Raw genomic sequence first — 19197 nt, 5'->3', positions numbered from 1 at the left:
AGAAGGGAACAGATGGCAGATGACACTTAAAGCGCGGCAGCGAGGCAGTGTGACAACAGTGGCACGACTGGCTGGTTAAATTATAACTAAATGAGGCCCTCGTCCCTGCACGTACCTGCACACCTGAACCCATCGGGAGTGTCATCTTTTATGATTCCGCCCGCAGAGCTGTCAGACTGCAGCCACAGACACACAGACGTGTTACGAGATAATACATAAAGAAACATCTTCTGTAAAGGAACACAACAGATGGCTGAGATCAACACATGAAACCACTATCTTTCTGCAAATCACCCCGACAGAAATGTCTTTGATTCATAAATTGGTTCATTTTTTACTCCACGACCCTACCAACAACAAAGTCTGCAGCAATGCTACACATGTGCGCTTCATGCTAACGCCTAATGTTTACCAGCTGCGCACGTTAGCGTGCTGATATTTGTTGATTAGCACTGTTGGTTTTATACTTACCTGGTCATTACCCAAAGTGGTGAACAATTAATGCATGTTTTGTGTTGTGCCACGCAGTGATGCAAAAGTAGAAGCTAAATAACTAGGTCATTACAAGTAATCCAGATCGGGGAATTAATACCAAATTGCAGGAACTTGTACAATCAAAGGCTGAATGCAGGAATGCGTGGCCAGGTTTTCCTACAGGGCAGCTTCTCTGCACCAGGCCGTCCTGTCGTGGCCCGTTTCCTGCGTGCGTGGTTAGAGCTGATGCCCAGACATCTGTTCCCGTGGACACACGCGATTAATCTAATCTGTGCCGCCGCTCAACACCTCAACCACCAAAAACACACCTACAGTCGTTTAATTAAATCCCTCCACATCTACGTGACAGGGTGCGAGTTGACGGTTCAACGGGAACAAAGTGAAACAACAAAGGACGTCAGCTATAGAGAGCTTTTATTGGGCACTTTGTGCATCAAATCCTTTACAAAACAACAAAAAAAAAAAAAATGAAAAATGGGTTAACTTTCTGTCCCTTGACATGTAATGTTAGCATAACTTCATATAAAAGGAAAAACATTATATTAATAGGATTAATAGATATTTGGCTATATATGGTTAAAAAAAGCCCACATCCTCTTAATAAATATATACACAATAAGTACTGAGATAGAAAAGAGGGATCATCACATTGATCCTTTTTTTTCAGTTGATATATATACAACATTTCCATTTAGAAAATCTGTTAATGTGTGTTCTATACTGTATTTATGGCAAATGAATTGGGAACCATTTTTCTGAATGTGTCTGAACTTAAACATCGTATTGCACTTCCAGGATAGCACTGACCTATTTCACTCGACATTCAGAAAACTACTCTACAGGGGAAGGGTAGCTGTCTTTTTTTTGTTGTTGTTTTTTTTTTTAGCAACATTATCAATATATTTAGCAACTATGTAATACTTACAAAGAGGCCATCATTAAAATTGATCCGAGGAAAAACATTGCTAAAGCCACACGTCATTCACAAAAAAAAAAGAAGAGATCCTATGCTTTCAAAAAAAATACAAACATTTACAGTATTCTACTCTAATTATGTGTTGGTTTTACACACTAAATACTGCCATGTTTCCTTTAGTATTAATACACTGAGCCGCTGGGGCTTCGCTTTCATCGCTTTGTGCGGCCGACTTATACAGATTGCAATCATCAGTGCTATGGCAAAGACGGGGGGGAAATTCAAACACATGACTGAATGAATAAAGGCTGCCGCTTGCGTAGCATGAGGTATAGCAGCGCTACGGTTGCTCTGCAAAGCTGGACAAAAATTTACAAAAGTAGGCACGAATATCAGAGAACAGTGTCTTAGCAGTGTCTCGATCCTCACTCGTTGTTGTGCGCAACATTAGAACGAATCCAAAAAAAACCAAAACAAAAATGTATAACTTAAATCTCTAGCCAACGTTGTTGTCTATTAAGAGCTTTTGCAGGAAATACCGCTTTTAGGACTGGAAAATAAAAAACAAATCTGTTCGAGTACAGCACAGAGACGGCGTGATTTAAGGTTCGGATCGAGTCCACGATCACTGCGTAGCTGGAAGTGTAAACCTGAAGACTCCAGTTGTCCTCCCCTGTTCAGGATCATCCCTCTCCTTCCTCCATTCAGATTTCAGTGAGGGTGAGTTTGTACATGCCGCCCTGCTCCTCCATGGTGATCTGGAAGGTGTCCTCGTTGGAGTAGTGTTTAATGATGTTGTCATCCATGTGGACTAGAATACTGTTAATGCAGAAGATGATGGTGCGTTAAAGTCTTGTTCTAGCTATAGAACAATCACAACTGCATCGTATACAGGCTTCATAGATAGATATGAAGGTTAAGCCAACAGGTGGCCATTTAATAGCTTCCATTTCCAGATTACTTGTAATGTCAATCAATCCCGCTCTCACAGCTCATGACTGGCTCAGCACAGCGGCGAGTTTGATTGTCCAATTAACTCACAAATGACCAAATATTACACCCTGAGTGAAGATTGCCCATTGGGATTACACTGTTTGGTCTAAAGAGACAACCATGAATCCGATAACACTCACATTATCTGACTGACATCCTTGTTAATTACATACTGAAAGTAACATGAATTCCTCAACAGCTTCATTTGCAGATCTGAAGTAAATCAGTTTGGCTACGGGCAACAGTGCCTCACGCAAAGATGGAATATAGTTTCTCTATTTTGCACTTGAATATTCATTTATGTCAGACACGGGGTGAGAAATTTAACGACCATTAAGTTCTCTCACCCTTTCTTGCACTTCTTGTAGACCTTCCCAACCTTGTCCAAAGGCAGCTCGTACTTCTCTGCAATCTGGTCGAGAGAAACAAAAAACAAAAAACAAATTCAAATTAGCACAAAAACAAGTTTGAATGCTTGAACAGACCCTGTGCAGAAGAGATTGTGAATCAAGAGTGCATGGAAAGATTATCTTAGGAAAAAGAAAACAGAAAATGAACTGATTAAGAAATACGGTTTCAATAAGGGAGCAACAAAAAGCCACAAATAAATGGTTGAAACAGAGCTTGACAGAAAGGAAGAAACGTCAGCGGAAAGTTAAAAAAATGTCTTAATATGCAATAAAAGTCACTGTAGACAGATAGTTTGTCTTTAGTGCTAAAAGGAATGGAAATTATGGATTATTATGGACGACAGTCCTGTCTCCAAGTGCTACCAATGCTCACCATAATGATCTTTACTGAATTGCCACAGTAAAGTAGATTTAAGACCAAATCACATTAGCTTATTTTGAACATGACTGATGTCAGTGGAGCTCATCTAACGCTCTTGTGTGAATCCTCTCTTGCATGTCACCAACTCTCCGTAACTACTGTGCACGACCCTTGTTCTCTGGTATTTCTAAACTCCGTGAACCCTAAAGCCGAGACCTCCCCAAGACGTCTCCACTTCCCCCGTTTTCCAAGAACGTTTTTTTCCCCCCACTCTTTTTGTTTTTATCTGCCCCCGTGTGTCCCCATAAAACCCCACCCCTCCTCTCTCCCCCACCCCACGTCCCGCCACAGCTCATGCAGCACTCCCACAGCCGCCCAGACACAATGCGGACAAGAAGTTCGACGCGCGCGGCGGGCATCAACTTACAGCTTCCACCAGGCCTTTCAGCGTGGGATTCTTCAGCATGAGGGCGTCGAACACCTCCTCTGTTTCCTTGCGCACGTACAGCAGGACTGCATGGTGAGGAGAGAAAGAGGACGGGCGTCAAAGCAAAGCACATACGTTTTCATGGACGTTACACAAACACAAATCCCACCTCGCACTCAAGAAAAAAAAAAAAAGTCAGAAAAGCGTTTCTTTGCGTCAGACCTAACTGTTTATCTTCCGGTTTGGTTCATTTGCGAGGATTTGTGGCCTCATCGCATCTCTGTCTAACTTTCAAAGGGTTGCAGCGCGAGCACACGAACACGTAGTACGTTTGATCTATTAGTAGCACCTTTCCTACACAACACTGCAAAGTTATTTTACCTAAATACTTCCTATGCATGGGCTCTGATCCAGACATGTAGATGTGGCACAGTGCCTGGACAGCACACGCCTAGAATGTGCGTTGGTCGTATAACACTGGTGTGGTCGCACAAGGACACGTACACAAACAGACCCGCCACTCATTCACTACACACAGTCCTCCTCCTTTAAATAGACCGCATTCCAGTGTTACGTTGTTTCCAACCTGTTGCGGGGAAATCGTGTTTGTGCCCTTTGTATACGAGCAATGCTGCTTGTTTTTGAGGAGGCTTCTTTTTAAAGTTGTGAGCAGGGTTTTTTTTTTTTTGATCCACCTCTGTGGTTTGAACGAGAGCCAAATAAGGGGCGGACCAGTGAGATAAGCGACTGTACGAGGTTCGCGCTCGGCTTCACACTGCTATAGTTTGTTCAGGCCATATTTGTACGTTGAGCGCTGGGGTCTACAGCAGCTGCTCGTAATGAGTAGACGGAGGATTTGTCTGATTCAATGAGATGGTCCAAAACAAGTAAACTAGAAAAGAAACTAGAAAGATACTCAAACAATTGATGCAGATCCACTATCAGTTAGAGTTAAAACATTTTCTTTTACATGTAACTCTTTAAGTTGAAGTCATGTCTGGTCAGAGGTTGTGGCGGCAACTCGTGATTTCCCCTCTGAGATTGTTTTATGGTTAATTTTAACTTCAGGTGAATCAGATTTCTCATACCAGATCATATGGATGCACTGTAATTTCCATGTGATCCGATTGTACTAATGTGTCCGGGCACTGCCAACATATCTGCATTGCTTGTTGCGGTAATGGCGACGGCAGACGTCAGTAAGTGGCTCTGCCAGAAGCCTTCCCCAGTGTGCCAGCAGTTTATTTTGACCTCTTTCCACAGACTCCCCACGTTGTCTCCGGCGTGGAGCTCCGCTAGTAGCAGCGTGAATTCTGCTCGGCATTTCTGTCACTCTGGGTTTGACCTTATGCTCTTGCGAGTCACATTGTGGGTGACGCCAAAGCCGCTTTGAAATCTGACTATCCGGACTGCGATGAGTCTGATTGGAAATTGCGTTTGGATGCAATTTATAAAAACGTCACATCCACATTTGCTAAACTAAATACTAAAAGTGTGAAGAGGTCCTTAGAGGCCACGGAGGAAGAGTTTGTGGAAACATTGTGGGCTGACTACTTGTGTACGCACCTGATCAGTAGCCATGCGTAATCTTGCTTTGCTTTTTAAATTGACAAATCAAAAAGTTTTTTGTTGTTTTTTTGGAATGTCAAGATTCATCCTGTTCAAAATACATTTTAAAATACACATTCACTTATTCGTTATTAGCACTTGGGCCTTTTGTATGAGTAGGAGCAGGATGTAGGGTAAAGGGCACAGGCTTGTTTGCATGTATGTGAGCGTGGAGTGATCAGGGGTATTTTGTTGGGTTTGTTGAGGCCTCAGGCACGTGTATGTGTTTTGAAAGACCTGAAATAATCACATGGCCCAGCAAGTGTGTGTGTGTGTGTGTGTGGGGAGCTTCGGGGGCCAACCATAGAGAACGCACACATGCATGTGCACAGACTTTAACACAATGATTTAGCCCCAGAGAAGAACACCGCTCAAAGGGCCCCTGATCGGCACATGAGCCGGTCACAGATACGCGGCGACACTCGTACTGTTTCTTCGTACCTTTCTTCGGCTCCTCCAGTCTTGCCATCTTGTTCGGGGGAGTAACGAATTCATCATCACTGAAGGGTAATCTCTTCATGCCTGAGCTGCAGTGGACACACACAGAAAGCACTCTTTAATGGACTTAACAATCAGCTATAAATCTTTGGCACACACAAATGACACGAAGCCGATGAGCTTTTCCTAGAAACAGTGTGTGTATCTCTGGATGCTTCATTCTGGGAAGGTGCCAGAGAACTGGTTGAGCTCAAAACTACCAGAAAGCAAAGTGTGAAATCAGAGCCTCACCTGTCTTCTCCATCTTCTGTGGAGAACGGCTGCAAAAGAAAGAAAGGAGAGAAACGTCACTTAAATGGACCAGAAAAGTTAGCAATCAAGTGCATCACACAGCGTCAGAGACACAAATTAGATCACTCTTGACTTTTCGTTGTGTCAGTTGTAGAAGTTTATTGACGGGTTATCAAATATTTGAGGTGGTGTCTGACATTAAAGTACGTTTATATAAGATTTTTATCCTACAATCAATATGCCGTGCTTGTAACGCTCCGTGTCAGCGGCTAAATCAGTCAACTGGGTCAAAGGCAAAGTCAACATCCAAGTCCAAATGGTTTCCTGTGTTGACCCATTTATTTCTCCTTTATCACAGAAAACCGAGACTGGTCAACACAAAACCGGCTCTTGAGCTGTATGGGCATATATGCAGAGCAAAGTCTGTACAGCTGGACTTCCACATCTGGACTCTGACACCAATGCATGCTTCCCTTTTGCACTTCGCACGATTATATAGTATCGGAAAATCCGATCAGGCGTAGCGTTATTTCACATACGAGGAACAGAAAGCTTTAAAGTACAATTGGGCTCCGACCACAAATAGTTTCTGTTACCTATTAATTAATTAAAAAGAAAATTTGTTTGCCTAGAAAAATTGTTTCACACACTTCCAGCAAAAGTCTTTGAACTGACTTGTTCTGATAAATTAAAATTATTTGTTTGTGATAAAATAACGGATGCTCACATGTGATGAGCTGTATCTGATGGATATCTGGCATTTTTACTTGAATAAAATTATCAAAAAATGTTTAATGGCTAATGAAAGAATAACTTTTTTTTTTATTATTTGTTAATACCTGGAAAGTTGCCATTTTGGAGCCTTTCATTCTGCGCCTGTGTTGACTGAGACTGTTAATAGAATTCTATTCTGAGAGGAAAGTCAGTAAACCTGCAGTTTTATCAGAAGCTGATAGCAGAGGGGTCAGTAAAGTTCAGTGTCATTGGCATCGACCAAAAATAATCCCCCTCCTGTCCTGTTCCTCCCCCTGCCTCGCTGCTATCAGGGTAAACTTAGTGGGGCAGAAAGAGAACATTTTATAATTTGCGCTCAGCTATGACCGTTCACGATTTGTCCAGCAGGGGGCGGTCAAAGCTCACATGTGCCGTAGTCAGGTTCCTCAATGGGCAAAAAGCCTTCTACATGTAGTCATTTATTTATTTTTTTTACTACTAATAAAGCAGCTCATTGTACATTCAATTGTAAATCTAATGACCAAAAAGCCTAGTGCATGCAGGTCAGATGTGCATATACACATGTAAGTGCCCTGTGACGGGTTTATTCTGCAGGGAAGACACAAAGCTCAGAGTCCATTTTAGGAGAAAAGGTGTCACAGCCTTTTATCACTTATAAAAAGCTGCCAAGCTGCCTCTTTTCTATCCTTATGTGCAACTCTGGGAATCTCCTTTTTTTTGCGACTGAGAGTCCCAACAAATCAATAACACAACACTATTTATGCATCTGTACACTCTCCCCTTTGCCTTGAGCACATGCACACATAAACTAAGGTGCGTGGACAGGTGCTGTGCTCTGAGCCCCCCGGTTGTTTTGAGTCGCTGGTAAATGATTTATAATGTAAGTAAGCAGCCTCAAAGGCTGCCATCATTTCGCAGGATTCCTATCAAAGCCTGAAACCAGAACTCTGTGTTCCTGCCAACTAGCAAGCAGCCAGGTCACCTCAACCCAGCTGGCAGATGAGTGGGTGGAAGCTGATAAACAAACTGTTTATGGACCACCTAAGATACTCCAAATGGTACATAAAACCTCCAGAAAGCATGTTCATGTTTGGAAATGGCATAGAAGGAAGCCCATTCACAGTTACTTTATGTGTGTGTGTGCGTTTTTTTTTTCTTTTTTTTTTTTCTGTGTGTAATTTGCACTCACGTGGCGCTGGAAGGTGGAGAAGTGAATGTCAGGGATGAAGAGGACGGGCTGGGTCTCAAGGTCGGTCATCATCTTGAATATGGTCACATCGTTGCGTTTCTGGAGGATAGGTACTTTCACATCCCCATCTGGGAGGAGAAGACAGGAAACGGTTAGGTAAGTGTCTGTCACGTGCACGGGGACAAAGTCTTATAATCTGCATGGACGGATTTGTGTGGCCGCTGGAGCGGCACAAGAAGTTGTAAACATGTCACTGCCATAATATCACCTAATAAAATTATAAAGAAGCACATAAGCAAACAGAGCATCACGTTTTCGAGGAAATATTATTCTAATATTCGCTCCTGGCCCTGGTTTAATCTCCACCATGTTTGTGCTAGGTTGCTGATTTTGGCAGGAGGATGTCTCGTGCTGGTCGGGTAGTTTCCAGCACAGCACCTACTGCGCTGCAAAAGATACGGACACAAGCACTGAGACTGTAACATTAAAGTTTAGATTCTGAAATTAAAATAATCAGCTAAAATGCACCGTGAGGCTTTGAGCAGTTTGTCAGTGGTGAGATAAATGGCAGCAGGTCTTTTCCAGCATACAAGTAGTCATTTGAAGCTTTGTTACTTATTATTCTGTGACGGATGGACCATTGTGTTCAATGAAAGCATATCGGTGCTTCGAGAATTGATGGGAATCAATTCAGTTTTTGCTTGTGCACATTATTCAACTTCGCAGGAACTCACAGGCCATGGCACTGTTGTGCTCGGGGACCTTCCCTTTCCGGCGGGACTGCTTCCTCTCCTCATCTCGGATCTTCCTCTCCGCACCCTTGTCACAGAAGACTTTGATCTGGCAGTAGGCGCGGTGGATGGGCTTGTTGCTGCGGTTGTTGTAGCTGTACGTGTCGATCTGCAGGTTCAGGGGAAGGCCCTTCACCCCCTTCTGAGACGAGAAGTCCGTGCTCAGACAGTTGACGGAGATGAAGATCTGCAGGAGAGAGGGCGGAGGTTGAAGGCGGACGCAGGCGAAGACGGTTCAAAAGCGTCAAAGGTTTCATGTGGTGAGATTCTCAACAATTTTGTTAAGTTTGTTAGGTTAAACATCCACTGAAGGCCTTTGTGCTGCAGGTGCATTTTCCCCCCCAGGTTCCCTGACTGCACTCGGCGAGCTGCGCTGCCCTCTTTTGGTCGAATTTAGCAAATGCATGCCCATTTTACTTCCCTTTGTCCTCCTAATGCTTGTACTGAAAACAAGCTACCATTGTGTCAACAAAACACACAATCGAAAGAGAAGGTCTGAAAACAGCTAAAAGAGGGTAAGCCTCAGAGCCTGATTCCAAGAATTTGATCTTTTTCTTTTTATATTTGTGCATTCACGTGAATATAATGCATTAAAAAAATCTGATGAAAAATTTAACAAAGGAGATTATTAACTGTTATATGTATTATTTGTGTATAATTTAGTGGGATTTTTCCAGACACATTATTATTCATTAAATTATAAGTATTTATTTACATAAAAGGCAGAAAAACAATCTGTAATAAATTTTATATGCAGAATTTCTATGTAAACAAATGACAATTATCACTTAAGATCAGCATATCGTTAAAAAGCGTTTGTCATTCATCTTGCATTTCTTTTTTTAAATGATAAAATGATATCAAGCATTCATTCATTGTGTTAAGCTGACATGATGAAGGGATGTGTACTGGTGAGGATAAAAACTGTATCACAAACAGATAAAACTTTCCTCACTCCTGCTAAATAAATGTCATAAATGTCCTGCCAGATGTACACAGCAAACCAAGTACACACACACACGCACACATGCCTTCATCTGAAATCTAACACCTCACTGAGGAGATGCTCAAACAATGTGGCGGGGCGGTTACACACACTCGGTGAATCAACGAAAACACACACAAGGATGAACATCCTATGGACACAGGCCTCGAGTCATGAGACAATTAGACCTACATCCTGGTGTTCGTGTGTGTGTGTGTGTGCAAAAGAAGAGGTCTGCACATGTGACTTTATTTATGCAAAGTGTAGCCTACAGAGAACAAACGCGAGGCGCTGGGGATGAGTCGCGGTGCCGTGTTTTCCCTTTGCCTATTTGCGAGCTTGTCAAGTCGCCTTCCATCCGAGGCTGACGGTGGAACGGAGCCAGAGGGCAGCACGGGTGTTGACAACAGAGATGAGTCTAGAGCGGAGTCTGGAGTGAAGAGGATTTGAGCTGCCGACTGTCCAATCTTGTCATCCCCCTCTCCGCCCCCCCCCAGCTGAGCTTCCTCATTCCTGCACTCTTTGTTGCTCTTGTCTGGTGTTCAGAAATACCTTTCAATATTGAGCACTACAATAGGGGTGACAGGCTGGTTGGACCAGTCAAGGGTGTATGAGCACACCTCCTTGTTTCTACGCAACACGAGCAAACACGCAAGAGGAGGGGGGGTGGACTTGACATGACGGCATCCTCGCTCGCTCCGCTTTTTAAGCCGCTAGCTCATCTAACGGCTATTTTGGAGGATCACAATGGACAAAGGGGCTTGTGATTACCAACAAAAAGCACCTGAAACCTGGCCGGTGGTTCAATTCGAATGAACGCACACGAGAACGTTTTTTTGGCTCAAGGTTTTAACGTGCGTTGGTGTTAAAAGTTCAGGGCCCACATTAAGGCGGCGAGACGAGGAAGTAGAAGGAAACCTTGGATCACCAGTGACCCTGCGAACCAAACACTGAACTTGTATTTACATGAATAGAAGGGGATGTCCGCCAGCTGTATGTGGGAGGGTAATTGCGCTTACCTTGGCCTCCTCGTTGGTGTCCCAGGTAAAGGAAATGGCGTTATAGGAAATCTCCTCGATGTTGCCGATGGTGTTGAAGCTCTCCTTGTAGTCAGCTGGAGTAACGACAAGAACAAAAACAAACGTATGGATCAGTTAATATGTAAGGGAATAAATGTCCAACGAATGGGAAATGCTGAGAAAAGGGTGATTCCATACGGTGATGAGACATGCTGAGATTTGTAAAGACGGCAGATTTACAGTAATCCCTCCCCATCAAAACTGAACTGTGACAATCAAACAACACACCTTTTCTCGCTAAGCTGCCCTTTCAAACAGCCTCTTTAGTGTCCAGACACAGGTGGATTAATCTGTTAAACTCCCCGATGACTCAACTGTCAGTGCTGTAGCATTTCAGGAGTTTTTTTCGCATTTGATAAGAGAGTATTACAGTTAAAAAACCTTACCGATGTCAAGGCACCTCTGTTTGGCAGTGTGCTGTCTGGAGTGCCAGTACTTCCAGTGTTTCAGCTGATCGTCCCTGCACTTCTCCTCCCCGAACACCACCATCACCACGCTCTAAAAAAATTAATAAAACACACTGATACCTTGTAGCAATGATATGTTATTATTGTATGTATATATATTTTTTATTCATCTTTCTTACCCTGACTTTGGTGATGGGTTGCTGCATCCCTTTGTTGTCAACCTCCCTGAGGGTGATCGGGTAGAACTGGCCCTTGTTGAGGTACGTCATGGTCCCGTCACCCGTCTTCTGGCGCAGAGACTTGGATGCCTCAAGAGTGTACTCAAAGTTATTCCTATAATACACAGAAATGAGGATTTGGTCACGATAATGCGGCACAGATTCCACACTGAGGCAGGCATAAAACTGCAGCCTGAAGCTAAACTTGATGGGCTTCACTTGGCTTCTGCAGCTAGATCGTGACCCACAATCAGAGTGAGGCCAGATAACGCCCGTGTGTGCAGACTCTTGTCTTTCACATGGACGGGGAGTCCGGTGTCTCCCCTGTGACTGAGATGAATGCAGCTATTCTGCTGTGTTGTGTCAAAAGCTGAATAGCGGTGGAAGTCGGACGGTGGGCCGGCGGCAGCGCGACTTACCCCGGCACGGTGTCAAACTGAGGGTACTCGTCGGGCGTCATGGAGGCCATACGTAACTGGAGATCTCCGGGGAAGGCAAACACCTGCGGCACACAAAGGGGACAGACGGAACAACGTGTGAAGTGAGGCCATGACTGCGCTTCATTGCTTTGATTTTACATTTATTTATTTTTTCTTCCTACAATGGTCAGCATATTAATCTAGCGTCCCCTAGTTTTCTTCCTGCCATCAGTTTGTGTTTGTGTTATTAACCCATACTTCCCCTTCATTTTGTTTTCTGTTCAAACATGGCTCTGTTGCTGCCCCCCACCCCTTCTGTACAGGGGTTTTGTTGGGTTACTCTTTTCGGACGTAATTCCCCTCCAGGTTAAAAAGAGAAAGAGGAGAGAGAAAAGGCTTTGGCTATTGTAGGAGAAAAGTACAGCACTTTATTGTGTTGGTGAGACAATGGCATAATAACACACTGGCCACTATTTTGGCATGTTCAAATAAAACCAGGGAAGGCTGAGCCCACCGCTGGCTCCATGGGATCAGATGAATATCCTATTGTCTGATGGCAGAGATCTGAGAGAGGAGAGGAGAGGAAAGCGAAGGAGAAGAAGAAGGGGGGTTGTAGGGAGAGCATTAGCAAGGGTTTAGAAAGAGCGGGATCGAAACACTCACCTCCTGGGAACCATCCTTGAAACTCTCGGAGAAGGTGGAGTCGGGGGGCGTGCGGGACTGCGTGTTCGGGCTGAACTGGACCGTGTTGTGGGCGAGCTGCCGGTCGAAGACGCCCACGTGGCCGTCGCTTTCAGCGCAGTTGTTTGGCACAGTCACGGAGAAGCCATGGGTGGGCACCTCCGTCTTGATGGTCGGGTAGTTTGGCACGGCAGCAATGGAAACTGTGACAGTAGTGTCTGAGTGAACAAATTCAGCAAACCGACATTCAGGCTTTCTGCTAAGGAGCTGCCTCTGTCCGTTTGCGTTTACTGAGTGTGAACAGACCTGGTGAGCTGAAATGGGCCCTCTTGTCCTGAGCCAGCTGGAGAATGTTGAAGGGCGCCTTGAGGACCTGGATCCTGTTCTCCATGCCGGCTTCCTGGTGAGGAACTATGGAGTGTCCAGCCTGGATCTGGTGTCTGCAACGAAGAAAAAACAACAAATGTAGCTCGCTTGTATCTGGTAGAAATCATCAAATCAAAGCCAGTTTGCAGTTAAAGGTAAAGGTCAAAACTAATAACATCTACACAGATTCAGGATAGTGATACTGTTATTAAATACCTATGTCATTACTGCAAGTTCAATGCATTTATATTTTGAAGATACAGATTCCTGTGGATTAATGTTTCAGTACACTTTAATTCCATTAAATCGTAATTTGATGTCTTTTCTAACCCTTTTCGAGCTCGTGTTATTAATTCGTTCTGTGCTACATGGTTGTGTGTACAAGCCCCTCATGATCTCGATATTAGCGATTAAGGATGTTGGTAAAACCTTGTGAACTCTAAAACAAACCTACCGACTCCTAAATTGTGTTTAACCTATAAACGGCTCATTTGTTTTTTCTTCACCCCCCCTCCGGAACCACATTGTTTGACATTGTGGAGGAAGCCGGAGCTCTTCTCCCTCCCTCCCCCCTCAAGGCTAAAGGTGTGTGCACATACAAATTAAAATTTCAAAAAATTCTCAGTATTCCCTTCGCCCCATCGCCCTCCGCTGTGCTTTCTTTCCTTTTTTTTTTCGTAGAAGTGGGGGTGGTATTAAGTGAGGACCGCCGCTCACCTTTTGTTGGGATCCACATCAGAGACCAGTGCATCTGTCTTGGGCTGGTGTATTGTTCTCTTTTCCCTGGGCACCTGTATGCGAAGGTAAACACAGCCGCTCAGCATCTGACCACATCACATCCAACATCCCAGGTCATCCTGCTGTCTATAGTCAGCATATATCAGTTACATGACATGGAGTCTGCCTCACAGATGTTACTTAATGGCTGGATGTCACTGTGAATGAGGATCGTATAGGTAGTGAACGTATGGGCGGATCTGTGTAACTAATCCTCCCCCCGGCACAAATGATTTTGCCCCACTCGGCAGAAAGATGGGGAACCTTTTCTTGCACGGTGCTGTTAGATTTGTACCTTATAGTAGTCGTAGAGGAGGCCGAGGGCCGCGGCACTGTCCTCGTCTCCATTTATGCTCATCATGGCCTTGGTGGCAGCAGTCAGTGGGTTCTCCAGAAATGATTTCCAGGCCTCGTCTTCTGTGGTGAAGGAGCGACGCTGGCCCCCATAATTCGGGTCGTTCTGGAGAACCAGTACGGCACGCTTACTGCAAAAGAGGGAGGTGTATTTTGGTTACACAAATCACTTTATGGCCTTCATGGGCTTCCGTCAAGCATCAGGTTTTGCACACTGACTCCTAATAAGTTCGCCATGCCTAAAAATCACTGCGTCGTTCAAAACAGACAAACAGGTTAAAGAGAGATCAACTGTGTAGATGTTCTTTATCTGCCGGACCTGTTGTTCAGGCTTCTCCACGATTGTGTAACAAATCTCAGCCGCGGAAGTGCAGAGCTGTCTCGAGAAAAATATGCTGTACAGGCTCGTCCAGTGTGACGACTCTGGTTTTTCGCGAAGCCCTCATTGGCTGAGAGGCTGACCGCATGTGACGCACCTGACCCTGCAGCATTCCTGCGTTTTAACAGCTATTAGAGAACCTGTTTGTGACAAATAATCATGCGTTTTAATGAAGTCGCCGCCTGCACGTCTCTCGTCCATCTTGTGGCGCCTCTAGGAGTCACTGCTTCGCAACCAGGAAGGAGTTGGGCTAACAAGAATCTCTCAGGAGGCCTCCATGGTCTAAAATATGAAGCTCTTGGACTTAAAAGGAAATTAAAATGCAGCTCTTGGTTTGTAGAAACAAGCAATGTTCCTGCAGCGTTACAACTGAAGCCGCCTGTTTACAGTAAATTTAAATGTTTGCACAGGCCCCGTTGACTTAGACGCGTTCAGCCCAACTACTTGAAGAAAGTAAAGACAATTGTCAATCAAGCTCCCTCCAGGTCATCAGCTTTTTCCCGTCAGACTTTGGAAACTGCACACAACCCACCACGACACATGTTCAGCCACCGAACCCAAAGAGCTGATGTTCCTCCACAACAAAGTAATTATTGTAAAGTGTGAACGGACTGGCTCAGTTTCCATGTCGAGTATCTACAACAAATGCAGCTTCTTTTTTTCCCTCAATGGTCAGAGCAAAGTGATAATTAGTAATCCTATATCTAATTGTGCTATTCATAAAAGGCAACCTGATAAGATCCATTATTTACAAGGCAATAAAACTGTACAGTAATACAATCCACCACTTACAAACAAACAACGAAAAGATAATTTTTACATATGTTAATGTGGATTCATTTGTAGAAAATAAAGTCAGTGAGACATCTCTGCAGACATTTGCCACTTTTAATGCACATTTAAAAAATGAAAAAAATTCAACACGATCATTAAGAGGAAATATTGATTTTATATGACTAATTTCTGAGCATTTAATTTGACCAAGCATTTAGCCAATGTAGAGTAAAAATCCGCTAAAACCTCAGACAGCCCTGTGCTTGCTTACATTGTCTGAGCTGGGCCAACGCCTAACAGGTGTACAATTTCACTCCCCTCAAAACTCTCCTTGTCATTGCCCTCAAAAAAAAAAAAAAAAAAGAAAATACAGATAATGAGCTAATCGTCTCTCCCCCTACAATATCTGTCAGAAAAAGCTGAATAAAGCTCCAAATCTTGAATGAAGCTCTGGATAAAAGACTCCCCAAACTTCTGCAGAGAGAGGGGTTTCTCTAGCTGACATGTTCACTTCTTATGTCCACGTTTATACCTGAACAAACATCATTATCCACATAACTGTTAGAGCTTAAAGCAAAGTCAAACACTAAACCACCCATCTCTATCACGGGACAGTTGTTTTTTTTTTTTTTTTTAATTCTAACAGGCGCCTCGGCTCGCACGGCAGGTGGAGATACACCTGTACAGGCTTGAACATGACAGGTGAAATGAGCGGAGTTACACCATGGGAAACTATGAGATAGTATCAACTCGCTTGGCAGCCAGCGTCAGAGTAAACTTACCTATTTAAAAATAAAAATAAAATAATATGACAATCCTGAAATAATACTTTTTAAAAAACAATGTGTGACCAGCAGCTGCAAGTCAGAGGTGGACCACGGAGTTACTTTTAAAAATCCGTCTGTGCCATGAGATTAAAAAAAAAAAAAAAAAATGCAAAAGTAAAAATCCAGATATAATGATAATAATAATAAAAAATATATTACAAGCTTATAATGCTATAGTGCCAACGTGCTGGTGGTGCAGGCTAAAAGTGGAGAGTCAGGACAACTTACTTGTCATGCTCCTGTGACATCTCGGTCGGTCGAACTGGACTTTCTAGTTGGTACTGAAAATCCGACCCGTCTTCTTTACCGTGGAAGACTCCGCCGCTAACGCTGGATGAGGGCCGCGGCAACAATCAAGGTGTCCCCTACTGTAAGAACGGGTTTTGTCGGCTTTTCTCGCTTTTTTGGGAAACGCTGTGGAATAGAGGCCGGTTTTACCTGTGACAAGGCCGCGGATTGGATTACAGGTGAACGCGGGGGCGGGGTCTCGCTGTCAATTACCGCGTCTTGGGCTGTGATTGGTCCACCCGGCGGCCTACCTGCAGCAGTGGAAGAACTGGAGGAGAACCAGTTGAAGAACAGGGCTTAAAAGCTGTGATTTTATTATATTGTATTGGGCTAAAATCTATGCAAATACTAAATTAAAAACCAGCGTGATGATCTGTAGGTAAAAAAACTTGCTGATTATCCCGCTTTCTGTTTCTGTAGACATGTTTTCAACCATCATTCTATCTTTTTTTTATTATTATTATTTTACAGTAAAGATGTTTCTACTTGCACAGTTATTTCCAGTATCGGTACATTTATGAGATGCACGTTACAATTTCCCTTTAAATGCTGATTTTAATCTGATTACTGTATGGAACTGATGACATGATGAGGCCAGAGATTGTTGCTCCTCAACAAACCTGTTCAGCTTCATTATAGTAATAATAAGAAGAATAATAACAACATTTTTTGTTCAGGGACCTAATTAATAAATTGATGAAACTTGAAGTTTTATTTTAGTGTCAGCTTTCTATGAAACTAACCCTGAATGGTTTAAAAACACTTCCTTTTTTTATTTTTAAAATTTTTATATTAGGAGCACAGAAGTCATGTGTTAAAAAACAAAGATAATCTTGACGTATTAAATGGTCGACGTGATTTTAAGCAGTCGTTACGCTGAATTTTGCATGTCACTAAATTCACAAAGTTCAGATCATCCGAACACTCACTGAAACTCTCCTTGCCTCTGCATATCTGACCTAACGATGCCCACACATGGCCATGGGACAGTTTCCCCCACCGCCTTTTGCATTAAATTGCCCCACCTGTGCCACTATTAGATGATACTCAGAGTTGTTTACATTCTCTAGATAACATCAGCCGGCACAGCTGCAAGGGAGTAGGCAAATTAGTCCTGATGCAGCCAGAATCATCAAAAACGTGCAAATGCGGCGAGGAATTAGCGTGCAACATAATCAGAGGGGTGTCGTGGTTAAAAGTTGAAAGTATCCCGACATTCATCTCCATCTGCTAAATCTATGATATATATTTCGTACCACTCTAGCGTACTGTATTTAATCTCAACTCCACAATAGTGTGGGTTTAGCTGTTAACTGTGGTCCGAGCATAAAACAAACACAAATGAGATGAAAAGAAACACTGAGTGAAAACAAACAGCTTTGTCAGAGGCAGAGGGGGCTTAAAAGATGCTATCAGCCATATTCAAAGTTTCTCCTCACACAAACAGACAGACAGAAACTAACTGTATCCCCCGCCGCTCCCCTCCCCCAACATCCCCCTGACACACACGCACACACGCACACACAACCACACTAACACAACACAGCCGCAACCTCCTGCTCCTGGATCCTGGTTTTCTGTTTATTTATCCCAGTGGAGGGACACCTGCTTCTCCCGAAGCTTGTTTGTGTTTGCACTTCAGACATGGGATAACACGGCAAGGGAGGGATACAAGGATGTGTGTGAGGGAGAGACGGGGGGAGAGCGGAGGCTGGGAATGCGTTGGCTGCTGATGGTGGACGGGGCTAGATGCTGACTCGACAGAGCACACACACACACACACAAAAAAAAAAACAGACAAAAGAAAGCTGCGATGAAAGCGTGGGATCAAACCTGAGAAAAAAGCCACCGCTCAGGTGTGGTCCTGGGAAGCGAAACCCACCGTGGACCTGGTGGAAATACTCAGACGCTTTACTGGGAGAGAAAAATACTCCGCTACAATCAGGAGGAATCTGACATAGTCTCTTGCTATTTATCTGGGCGCATTCTTTTCTTTAGCTTAGTACTAATAAATCATGTGTGTGAATCCGCTTTCCCAGGCCTAGCAGGATGTGCCTGGGATCTTCTTGCTTGGGAACTCCTTGCTTGTTCCCGAGCTTTCAGCACCTCCAAAGTTTGTATTCTGGGTAGCCCAGCAGGTCAGAATTTACCCTGAAGCTGTGTTTCATGTTTTGGTGTCATTTTCTCTTTGCGGTTTTGACTCACCTGTATTGGAGACTAATCAGGGCTTACTGGAGGTTCCTCTATCCAGACTAGAAGGTGTGGTTAGTCCACCTGCATGGACTTGCTACTGCCTCAGTTTTATTCATTTATTTATTATTTTTATCTTGTGTTTCTTGGTGTGGTAGCTAATCTGGGAGTGCGGAGAAGTAGCCAACACTTAATTTGACTTTTATTATAAAAAGAGGATTACATAAGAAACAAAGAAGAAGAAGGAGAAGTGACAATCCTCTTAAAACACCTTAAAAGAGAAATAATTGCTGTCATGAAGAGGGAAAAACACACCACGATCTCCACTCAGCAGGCTTTTTCTCGGTCTGCTCTCCAACACAAGCGAACGCACACACAGGCTGGGCTGCGCTGCAGTTGCTGGCGTTCAACAGCCCGAGGCAAAGGGATGATCTCATGCGACTGTTTGGAAGAGGCAAAGAGACACAAACACGGGTAGACAAACGAAAAGCGTTCAGACACGCGTCTTCCCTGCGCTTTCCAACAGTTTTTCCCAACGACTCAAACTCTTCAAAGTGCCTTTTTCTTTGCTTTTTTTTTCTTCTCATCACCCACCCTGCAGCATCCCCCTTTCCATCCATCCTTCCCCTGTTACCTCCCTCATCCTAGAAGTCAGTTAGTGCCGTCCCACCTCACTCCAGGCATCTAACTGGGATGGAAATGAGATGCAAATCCTTCCCCACTTTTCCGGCATGTGCGCACATGTCTGAGCTGACGGCTCTTCTAACTGTAATGAGGTCTGTTTTACCGGACCGTCAGT

The 19197-nt window shown here is 43.9% G+C and overlaps 1 protein-coding gene across 3 annotated transcripts; it reads right to left on the bottom strand.

Moving 5' to 3' along the window:
* Positions 1-892: 892 nt before the first annotated feature.
* Positions 893-16332, bottom strand: grhl1 (grainyhead-like transcription factor 1). 3 transcript variants are annotated; one of them, XM_047611633.1, is made up of 16 exons: positions 16149-16332; positions 13882-14071; positions 13527-13600; positions 12750-12883; positions 12426-12661; positions 11763-11845; positions 11305-11458; positions 11105-11216; positions 10659-10753; positions 8598-8841; positions 7864-7991; positions 5940-5968; positions 5652-5737; positions 3603-3688; positions 2752-2816; positions 893-2230 (listed from the first exon to the last, which is right to left on the bottom strand). In XM_047611633.1, exons 1-16 carry the CDS (start codon positions 16166-16168, stop codon positions 2116-2118), a joined length of 1851 nt encoding a protein of 616 aa, XP_047467589.1. In that variant the 5' UTR covers positions 16169-16332; the 3' UTR covers positions 893-2115. The 3 variants fall into 3 exon arrangements, with proteins under 3 accessions (XP_047467589.1, XP_047467590.1, XP_047467591.1); XM_047611634.1 differs by having other exon boundaries at positions 12426-12646; XM_047611635.1 differs by lacking the exon at positions 16149-16332 and adding an exon at positions 15876-16093.
* Between the last annotated feature and the right edge of the window lie 2865 nt (positions 16333-19197).

The sequence above is a fragment of the Mugil cephalus genome, chromosome 17, assembly GCF_022458985.1.
Source record: "Mugil cephalus isolate CIBA_MC_2020 chromosome 17, CIBA_Mcephalus_1.1, whole genome shotgun sequence".
NCBI lineage: Eukaryota > Metazoa > Chordata > Actinopteri > Mugiliformes > Mugilidae > Mugil > Mugil cephalus.
The sequence above is the reverse complement of the archived record's forward strand: the minus strand, read 5'-3'. Positions and strand labels throughout refer to the sequence as shown.

Excerpts from the sequence above, each read along its gene's own strand:
- grhl1 (XM_047611633.1), bottom strand. The coding sequence starts at position 16,168 with ATGTCACAGGAGCATGACAA. Across the intron at positions 11,846-12,425 it reads TCAAGGATGGTTCCCAGGAG|GTGTTTGCCTTCCCCGGAGA; the intron begins GTGAGTGTTTCG and ends TGTGTGCCGCAG. Across the intron at positions 5,969-7,863 it reads TCTCCACCTTCCAGCGCCAC|CCGTTCTCCACAGAAGATGG; the intron begins GTGAGTGCAAAT and ends TTTCTTTTGCAG.